At 59.2% G+C, this 9226-nt stretch overlaps 2 protein-coding genes across 2 annotated transcripts; both read right to left on the reverse strand.

Moving 5' to 3' along the window:
• Window positions 1–723: 723 nt before the first annotated feature.
• LOC143831256 (uncharacterized) lies at window positions 724–3863 on the reverse strand. Its single transcript, XM_077324317.1, has 6 exons — window positions 3840–3863; window positions 3309–3368; window positions 2250–2314; window positions 1573–1645; window positions 1353–1411; window positions 724–979 (listed from the first exon to the last, which is right to left on the reverse strand). The coding sequence occupies exons 1-6, from the start codon at window positions 3861–3863 to the stop codon at window positions 781–783; spliced, it is 480 nt and encodes a 159-aa protein (XP_077180432.1). The 3' UTR covers window positions 724–780.
• Window positions 3864–4629: 766 nt separating this feature from the next.
• On the reverse strand, window positions 4630–6947 carry LOC143831458 (uncharacterized). The gene is made up of 6 exons (XM_077324449.1): window positions 6796–6947; window positions 6288–6422; window positions 5891–6008; window positions 5231–5281; window positions 4971–5048; window positions 4630–4779 (listed from the first exon to the last, which is right to left on the reverse strand). Exons 1-6 carry the CDS (start codon window positions 6876–6878, stop codon window positions 4645–4647), a joined length of 600 nt encoding a protein of 199 aa, XP_077180564.1. The 5' UTR covers window positions 6879–6947; the 3' UTR covers window positions 4630–4644.
• Between the last annotated feature and the right edge of the window lie 2279 nt (window positions 6948–9226).

Consider the following 9226-nt stretch of genomic DNA (forward strand, 5'->3'; position numbering starts at 1 on the left):
GGTCTTTCCCATCCCCTCCTGCCTGGTCCTTTTAACTGGAGATGCCACTGGGGATTGAACCTGGGACCTTCTACAGGCCAAGCAGAAGCTCTGCCACTGAGCCAGGGTCTCAGGCCAAGGTCTTTCCCATCCCCTCCTGCCTGGTCCTTCTAACTGGAGATGCTGGGGATTGAACCTGGGGCCTTCTGCCTGCCAAGCAGAGGCTCTGCCCCTGAGCCAGGGTCTCAGGCCAAGGTCTTTCCCATCCCTTCCTGCCTGGTCCTTTCAACTGGAGATGCCGGGGATTGAACCTGGGACCTCCTGCCTGCCAAGCAGAGGCTCGGCCACTGAGCCAGGGTCTGGGGTCAAGGTCTTTCCCATCCCCTCCTGCCTGGTCCTTTAACTGGAGATGCCGGGGATTGAACCTGGGACCTCCTGCCTGCCAAGCAGAGGCTCGGCCACTGAGCCAGGGTCTGGGGTCAAGGTCTTTCCCATCCCCTCCTGCCTGCTCCTTCTAACTGGATATGCCGGGGATTGAACCTGGGACCTTCTGCCTGCCAAGCAGAGGCTCTGCCACTGAGCCAGGTTCCCAGGTCCATGTGCAAAGATCCCTCCCTGTGGAAAGCTAGCATTTTTTGGAGAATTAGCTCCCCCCCTGCAATATTTTTTCTAGCCCTCTCTGAACTGTGCCTGCACACGGAATCTTTGACCCAGAATTAAATTGGGTGCAGAGACAAGTTCCTTTTCTCCTCATGTAGGTTTTATTAAAGGACATTTGAGCACAGAGGTTCCTTGACAGCATCATGAATATAACGGAGGCCGTGAGCCCTGGGGCTGGATGTAGAGCAGGGGAGCGGAGGGGAGGCGAGGGCCGGGGCAGGCGGAGAGGGAGCCCAAGAGGACCTGGGCGAGCAACATCGCAACGAGGAGCAGGAAGAGGCCTTTGGCCAGGGCCCAGAGCAAGCAGCAGGCGGCCCAGCGATCCGGTCCCTGGGAGCATCTGCAAAGGGGAGAGGAGGAAGCTCTCTCAAACTCTTCTCTCTGCATCATTCTGTGCCTGCATTTGGGGGGGGGGGCGGTCTGAGAGGCACCCGCCATTCCTCTCCAGTGCCAGCCGGGGTTCTGAGCTGAGCATGGGCCCAGGAAGGACACAAGGCGTGCCACAGAGGAATCCCGTGTCCAGGAAACCTTCTCTCGCGCCCCCCAGTTTGTCTTCTGAATAAAGGTTTGTCCTCCTTTCCTGGTCTCCTGAAATGCCCGCTCCTGCCAAGAGCTTGCCCAGTTGGAGAAGCCCTGGACTGCCCCCGAGGCTAGCCCCCCTGAGCTTCCCCATTCCCCTCTCCCCGTCTCCTCTGGTCCGTTTGGCCTTTCACCTGGGAGGGAGCTCTTCCATGGAGCCGATCCCTTCCGGCTCCGGACACAGAAATCTTTTCTGGGGGACAGAAGAAGCCAGATGTCAAGTCAGGCCCTGTGTTTTCCGGGGAGCGTATCTCTGGCATCGTGCAGCTGAGGCTGCCAAATTAGTGTGCCGTCTCCACCCCCGGGCCCCCCTCCACTATGCCTGCCAGACCAAACCTTTCCTGCCTCACATACCAACCAGTTTGGGGCACGCTCCTTCCAAAGAGACAGGGGCCTCGCCTGTCCGAATAATGACTTTTTCTGGAAGCTGAAAACAGAACAGAGGTCAAAGCCTAAGAAGGAAGTCTGCCCCTTTGCGGAAGGGGGAGGCCAAGAGAGAAGGCGTGGACGGTCACATGGGGGGGGGTGTCTATTCACTGGCTTTCTCCCCTTTTCATCCCTCTGTGAGAATTCTGGCTGCTAGGTCTCCAAAGCTGCTCCCAAACCATCAAGGGTAGACCCATGTAGAGGGCATTCTAGTAGTCTAGCCTCAAGGTGGCCGTCTTTGAGTCCAGGCCAGTAAGATTAAGTGGACAGGATTCATTCTTGGCGCATCCATCAAACATGTCATGGAAACTCACAGGGTGACCTTGGGCCAGACACTCCCCTGACCAAAGCTACCTCACTCACAGGGTTCTTATAAAGGTACAAGGGAGGAGAGCAGGCCGATGTCAGGGGGGGGGGGGAGAACGGAGGGGCATCAGATGATGAAAGCAAGCAAGCAAATAAATAAATAGAAGAATCCTGGTCCTGTTTTCTGCCTCCCTCTCCTGAGCCCCCAAGGCCAAGCGAGCAGCCTCAGCCCCAGAGCTGTCAGTCCTGAGACCGCCTGCCAGACACAGGAGGGTCTGTGGGGGGGGGGGGGTCCTTACCGCTGTGCCTCCAGCTGAGCCTCAATGACCCGATCTTCCAAAGGAGCCCTGTTCCTGTGCCGCTCCTTAGAAACAGAGCGGGGAGTCACGGGAGGGCCCACCGGCTGCCCACGGGGGGGCGGGAAGGCTTGCAGGTGGGAGGGGGAGGTGCAGGGGGGTGGGGGTGCAGGTGTGGGAGTGGAAAGGGAGGGAGGGGGGCTGGTCATGGGCAGATGGGGATCTCCTGAGCGGAGACCTGGGACCTTGACCAGAGAGCACGCCCAGAGGAAACGGCAGCACGAGAAAGCCATTTTTATTCTACTGCTATTCAACTGTTTCACAGAGGTTGGGGCGTGGGGAGAAGCATGGCTGGCTGCTTACACAGCACTGCATGTATGGCTGACCATGATGTCACAGAATCACAGAATCCTAGAGTGGGAAGGGGCCATATAGGCCATCTAGTCCAACCCCTGCTCAACGCAGGATCAGCCCAGAGCATCCTAAAGCATCCAAGAAAAGTGTGCATCCAACCTTTGCTTGAAGACTGCCAGTGAGGGGGAGCTCACCACCTCCTTAGGCAGCCTATTCCACTGCTGAACTACTCTGACTGTGAAAAACTTCTTCCTGATATCTAGCCTATAATTCGCTGCCAGAAGGTGTCAGTATGGCCACAGGAATAGTCAGCTTTCAAAGGAGATTGCATAGATTTATGGAAGAGAGGTTTCTCATTGGCTGCTAGCCATGGCAACTAGGGGGAACCTCCCCATTCAGAAGCAGTCTACCTCTGAATCGCAGAGCCAGGAAGCAACATCAGGGGAGGCCTCAGCCTCTGTGGGCTGCAGTTAGCCCTCCAGAGGAACTGGTCAGGCACAGAATGGGGGACTGAATGGACCACTGATTCTTCTGGTGTCCTTATCAGGGGAAGGCCTTGACCTCTGTGCCCCGTTGACCCTCCAGAGGAACTGGTCATCTGTTCTGTGGCAGGATGCCGGACTAGATGGACCCTCCTTGATGTGACCCAGCAGGGCTCTTCCGCTGTTCTTATGTTCAGGTGTTTATAAGCAGGTGAGAGAGACATACCTGGCTCCTCAGAGACAGTTCCCGGAGGGTGGCTCGCTGTTTCTCAAGCTGCTGCTGCCTCTGAACCCCCCCCCCAAACAGAAAGTTACTCTGGTTCCCCCAGCAGCAAGGAAAAGCTGTTGCACGAGGAGTTTCTGCTCGGGGTTGCTTCCGCATGATGTTCTTGTTCCGCCCCACCTGAATTGCAGCCCCACCCACAATGGCAGTCCCCCCCCCCATCTAGTTCCCCAAACCTGGGCTGCTGCCGTGCATTATGGAACAGGGTGCTATTATGGCTCCCCCGCCCTCCTTCGGAGAGGCTTGCCTGACCCTTCTCCCCCCAGGGAATGCAGTTGTGCGGGGGTCTTGCAGCACACGGGCACAAGAAGGAGGAAGGGGTGATTCTCTGGTGTGATCCTTCCCTGGAGCTTTGCCAGCCCAGGGTGGGGAAATACCCGAACGTTTTGGCGATGGAGTGGCTTCCCTCCAAGCAGCTGTTTTCTTCAGGGGAACTGATCTCTGCTATAATAGTGAAAGGCATCCAGGGCTCACCTGGAGGTTGGCAGCCCCATCCATTGGCCCATGTGGGGAGAGGGGAGGTGGGGAGGTGGGCACAAGGAAGACGCACAGAAGAAACCCCCCTCAAGAGGCCCTGGGGATTTTGTTGGCATTTGTAGGGGCAGGAATAACCCAAGCAGTAAGGGTCCCACAAAGAAGAGCTCGGGGATGCCAACTCCAGGTCAGAAACAGCCTAAAGGGGGTGGGCCCTGGGGGGGAGGGGCCGGGAGCAGCACCACGGAGTCTCCCCTCAAAGACGGCCATTTCCTCCAGGGATCTCTATTGCACGGAGATCATTTGTGATGACAGGAGATCTCCAGGAGCCACCTGGAGGTTGGCGTCCTAGGCAGGAGCCATTTCCGGAAGGCACTGCCTGACTCGTGTCCTTCCCGATGCCAGAGGAACCCTTGGGCCTTGGGGGTGGAGATCTCCCAGGATGTCAGTGGATCTCCAGGCCACACACATCCGTTCCCCGGGGAAAGCGGCCGCTTCAGAGGGCAGACCCTCTGGCGTTGCGCCCTGTTGGGGTCCGTCCCCTCCCTGCCCCGCCCCCTCCTTCCTCTGGCTCCACGCCTCAACCTCCAGGGGGTCCCCAGGGCAGCGTTGGCAACCCTGCCTGTGCAGCTGCCCCCTGCTCCGGCCCACCCCAGCCCTCCTGAGAGCCCCCCGGCTGCCCTCGTGAGACAAGGCAGCGGCCCCAGAGCCCAGGAGATGCGCGGGGAAGCTGTGGCACGGATCACCTGTGGCAGGAGGCGTTGAGCCGTGTCCGCCTCCACGTGGCACCGTCTCAGGGGCAGGCCTAACCCCCGCCAGGATTCCTGCTTGAGCCACGGACAAGCGTGGATTCTCCGTTGTGGCCCTGGAAAGGGAGACCTACCTCTGTGACCCTCGTGCCCTCTGCTCTGCACTCGGCCTCCCACGCCGACAGGTGCCTCTGGGGAGAAACCAAGGCTGTCCGATCTGCTTCTGGACCCCTCGGCCTCCTCCCGGCCCCCTCCCTGAGCCCCGTCGCCCTCAGCCCCCACCACCCTGCCCCTCCCCCGGCCCCGGAGGGTTCTCCTCGGCTGGGGGGGGGGCTGCCCTTGGCTCTGCCCCTCCGGCTCCCTGGGGCCCAGCAGGCCTTGCCTTCAGCTGGCCGCCTTCCGCCCGCATCTCCCGCAGCAGCTCCTTGCCGGACGTCTCCTTCCGCCGCTGCTTGGAGACCTGCGGGGAAGGCCTCGTCACCCACGACACCGCCCGGCGCTTCCACACACGAGGGGCACCCAAGGAGGGCCTGACTTACGGAGTGGCCACGACCCTCGTCCTGGGCTGCCCCAGGGAGTCTTCTGTTTCGAGGGTCAGCTGGGCTTAGCCAGGGGGGCTGCAGGATGGGGCCTCTGCCTCACCTGGCTCTCCAGCTCCGTCACGCTCCCCGCCAGTCTCCGGTTTTCCTTTTCCTGAGGATCCAATTCGCAGAAGGAAGGCTGCTCATCTTGCGCTCCCCCATTCTGCACGCAGCTCCCCCCTCCCTGCCTGGACAGCATTCCACACACCAGCTTCTGAACAAATTCAGAACCAGCAACAACCCTGCAAGGTAGGAATTTCTACCCCGATATTGCATTCAGGAAGCACCCGCTAGTTGCCTAAGGCCAGCTCTAGATGAGATTCAAACCGGGGACTTTGTGATCTATAAAAAGGCTGAAAACACCTGGGGATTTGGGGGGCGGGAGGTGAAGCCTGGGGAGGACAGGGACCTCAGAGGGCAAAATGCCGTCTAGCCCACCTTCCAAAGGATCCATCATCTCCAGAGGAAGAAGAAGAAGAAGAAGAAGAAGAAGAAGAAGAGCAGGTTTCTACCCCACCTTTCCCTACCCGAAGGAGTCCCAAAGTGGCTTACAGACCCCTTTCCCTTCCCTCGCCAGAGCAGACCCCATGTGAGGGAGGTGGGGCTGAGAGAGCTCTGAGAGAACTGCTCTGCGAGAACAGCCCCAAGAGAACTGTTGTTCTTCTCCATACTGGCTCTGGGGGGCTCTGGCTGCTCCCTTCCTTCAGACGGTCCCTCTCACCTGCTTGCGGAGGTGGAGCTGGCACTGGCTCTTCCGGCCGCAGAACTCCCGCATGGCCTCCTGCGTTTCCTCCAGCTCCTGCTGCCGAGCCTGGGCCTTCTGCTCCAGGGCTTGGAGGCTGCGGAAGAAGAGGGACTGCAGCTTGTGCCCCCAACCCCCCCCCCGCCAAGCCCTCCTGTCCTGCCAGATGCCCCTGACCCCTCTTCACATCTGCCCTGCAGAGCTGGCCCAGATCATTCTGCACCCACCCACACCCACACCAGCGTGCCCATCCTCCAGGAGGCAGAGTTCGGGTGGGCAGTGCCAGCTCTGGAAAGGGAGAGGCCATGCTTGGGGAGAGGGAAAGAGGGAGCTCCCCCCTCCCCTCATAAGCCCTCCCCTGCCTCCTGCTCCTCACCTCTTGGCCTGCAGCAGCGTCCCAAGCCGGGTCTGGCGCTCCACGAGGGCCTCGTACTGCCGCTGCCAGGCCTCCCCCCAGGCCAGTTCTTCACGGATCCACTCTTGCAGGCGAGCATTGCTCTGCTCCAAGCTCCTGCGGGGGGGGGGGGGGGCAGGAGCAGGGCTGTGGGTGGGGTGGGGGCTGCCCTCCAGCCTCCCAACTGGCTTCCTAAACCCGAAGGATGCCTGGGGAGGGGATGGATCCCCGTCCCTTTGTAAACCCAACCTGCAGTTAGCCCCGAAATGGGGGGAGGGAGAGGAGGAGAGCTGGGCTTTTGTACCCTGCTTTTTCACTGCCCAAGGGAATCTCAAGGCAGCCTATAATCACCTTCCTTTCCTCTTCCCACAAGGGACACCCTGTGGGAGAGCTCTGAGAGAGCTGAGACCAGCCCAAGGTAACCCAGCATGCTGCATGGGGGGTAGGGGACCCAATCCACGGCTCTTCAGCCCCCGCACCAGGAGGTTACCTGTACTGCCCCATCTCCATGACGCTGGAAGCCCTCCCTTGAGCTCTGCCGCCTCTTGAGCACGTCAGCTGTTGGGTCAGCATCGCCTTCCGGGCACCTGGGGAGCAGAGCTGGAGAGGGGCCTGGCCCAGGCTGGAGGGGGGGCCCAGAAGCCTCAGAGTCAGCCCCCAACATCTCCAGGGGAAAGGAGCAGGTGGGGGGAAAGGCCCCAAGAGAGCTCCCCCCAGTCTGAACGAGACGGATCCTTGTAAACATTGGAGAAGGGAGGTGAATCTCTGGGGAAGCCTCTGCTGGGCACACAGAGGGCCCCAGACAGACCCAAATCTCCAGACCCACCAGTGGAAAGGACCAGGCAGGAGGGGAGGGGAGGGGATGGGAAAGACCTTGGCCTGAGACCCTGGCTCAGTGGCAGAGCCTCTGCTTGGCAGGCACAAGGTCCCAGGTTCAATCCCTGGCATCTCCAGTTAGAAGGACCAGGCAGGAGGGGATGGGAAAGACCTTGGCCTGAGACCCTGGCTCAGTGGCAGAGCCTCTGCTTGGCAGGCACAAGGTCCCAGGTTCAATCCCTGGCATCTCCAGTTAGAAGGACCAGGCAGGAGGGGATGGGAAAGACCTTGGCCTGAGACCCTGGCTCAGTGGCAGAGCCTGTGCTTGGCAGGCATGAGGTCCCAGGTTCAATCCCCGGCATCTCCAGCTGAAAGGACCAGGCTGCAGGTGGCCTAGAGACTTCTGGCTGTCCTTGAAGAGCAGCTCCCAGTCTGAGTAGAGAAGACTAACCAAATGGACTCGGGGTCTAGCTCAGTAAGGCGGCTTCACGTGTGGGGATGGGGGAGGGTCTCATGCCAAGGTAACAACAGGACACCCCAAAGGGACAAGGGGCTCAGAAGTCCAGGGAAACAGACTGCCCCCCACGTCTGCCTCTCAGTCGGGGCTGAAGCACCCACCGGACTTTGGCCAGCAGGGGTCAGTTGGAGCCAGGGGTCCACTCCCGCTCGGTGGCCCAAGGCCAAGGGAATCCCCACCGGCCCGGTTGCCACCACACAGCCGGGGGTTGCTTAGCAACCCCCCACTTCAGCCACTGTCTCCCTGGGCTGCCGGGACTAGAGCCACAGAACCCCTGTTTGAAAACCCTTTTGGTTCGATTGAAATGTTTAGACAGGAAATCTTGAGAGCTTGATTGATGCTGAGAATTTCTTCATTTGAAACCAAGAAAACACCAACGTTGAGTCACGGAGGAAGGAAGGAAATACGGAAACAAGGTGATCACCTCGGAACCTGCTTTGAATAAATCTCCCAGCCCCCCTCAGTCTGTGCCGGGCTGAATTTTGGGCTGGCTGCAGCCTTGATAACAGACAGGTCAACCCCAGGGGCAATAGATCGGGGGGCCCAAATTGTGATACCTGGCAGGGGGGGTTGATGTCCCTGGAAGGGTTCCCTGAATGGGTGTGAGTTCATTAATGTAACATATATTGGGTAATATGACCATCCAGGCCAAAGGCCTATTCCCCCCCCCCAGGGGCAAGGGAGGGGCCCAGGTGGGTGTGCACCCAGCTCTGCTCCCCCGTCCAATTTGGCATGATTGTGTCACCTCTGGGGTTTCTCAATAGGAAAAAACTTAAGAAAGGCTGGCATGAGTGGGGGGGGGGATATTTTAATTCTGCAGGGCAGCCCATTGCTGACCTAAAAGCGGCAGTCCTCAAAAAAGCTTCAAGAGGAGATTGCAATGTGAAAATGCAGAACTGGACTTCATCCATAAATTCAGACGTATGAGAGATGTTGCGTGTGTGTGTGTGTGTGTGTGTGTGAGATGGAACAGTGTGTTCCTGTGAGATATAGCTTGGTCCTCTTGTTTCAGTGCCCAGAGCGGGCCCAGGCTGACGCTGTTTGTGTCGGAGTCCTCTCCTTGTGAATAAGCTGCTCTTCTTTCCAGCCAAGACTTCTCTAAGGAACGGGCCCCAGGATGGGCACCGAGTGCTCTAAGCCGAGAACACCAGGGGCCATTAGAGCCACAAAGGGGGGACCTGACAGGGGCCGACCCCTCCCTCCCAGGGCTGAATAGGGCACAGGGTGTGTATTGCAGGACAAAAGCCAGCGATCCCCTGCCCCTCAAGCATCCAGGCTGCTCTAATCAAGGGCATTATCCTTTGCACGGAACCTCTGCAGCTGGTTGTCCTTGCTGCAGCCCCTCACCCTCGGGCTGGGAGAGAAGTACCCAGGAAGCTCCAGGGCTGCACTCCTATCTGGCAAAGGGAGGTGGGGGTGAATTCTCATATCCATAGAATCACAGAATCCTAGAGTTGGAAGGGACCCCCTGGGTCATCTAGTCCAACCCCCTGCACCATGCAGGACACTCCCAGGACACTCCCAGACCATGCAGGACACTCCACTGCAACCTGCCACCCCCTTGATGTTTTCTTCCTAAATGTTTTTA

This window comes from Paroedura picta, chromosome 3 (assembly GCF_049243985.1).
Source record: "Paroedura picta isolate Pp20150507F chromosome 3, Ppicta_v3.0, whole genome shotgun sequence".
NCBI classification, from domain to species: Eukaryota; Metazoa; Chordata; class Lepidosauria; order Squamata; family Gekkonidae; genus Paroedura; species Paroedura picta.

Bases quoted from the DNA above. Each gene is read 5' to 3' on its own strand.
- LOC143831256 (XM_077324317.1), bottom strand. From the start codon at position 3,863: ATGGATGGGGCTGCCAACCTCCAG. The intron at 2,315-3,308 runs GTATGTCTCTCT...TCTGTTTCTAAG, and splicing joins AACTGTCTCTGAGGAGCCAG to GAGCGGCACAGGAACAGGGC. The intron at 980-1,352 runs GTGAAAGGCCAA...TCCCCTTTGCAG, and splicing joins ATGGAAGAGCTCCCTCCCAG to ATGCTCCCAGGGACCGGATC.
- LOC143831458 (XM_077324449.1), bottom strand. From the start codon at position 6,878: ATGCTGACCCAACAGCTGACGTGCTCAAGAGGCGGCAGAGCTCAAGGG. The intron at 6,423-6,795 runs GTAACCTCCTGG...CCCCCCCCGCAG, and splicing joins ATGGAGATGGGGCAGTACAG to GAGCTTGGAGCAGAGCAATG. The intron at 6,009-6,287 runs GTGAGGAGCAGG...CTTCTTCCGCAG, and splicing joins ACGCTGCTGCAGGCCAAGAG to CCTCCAAGCCCTGGAGCAGA.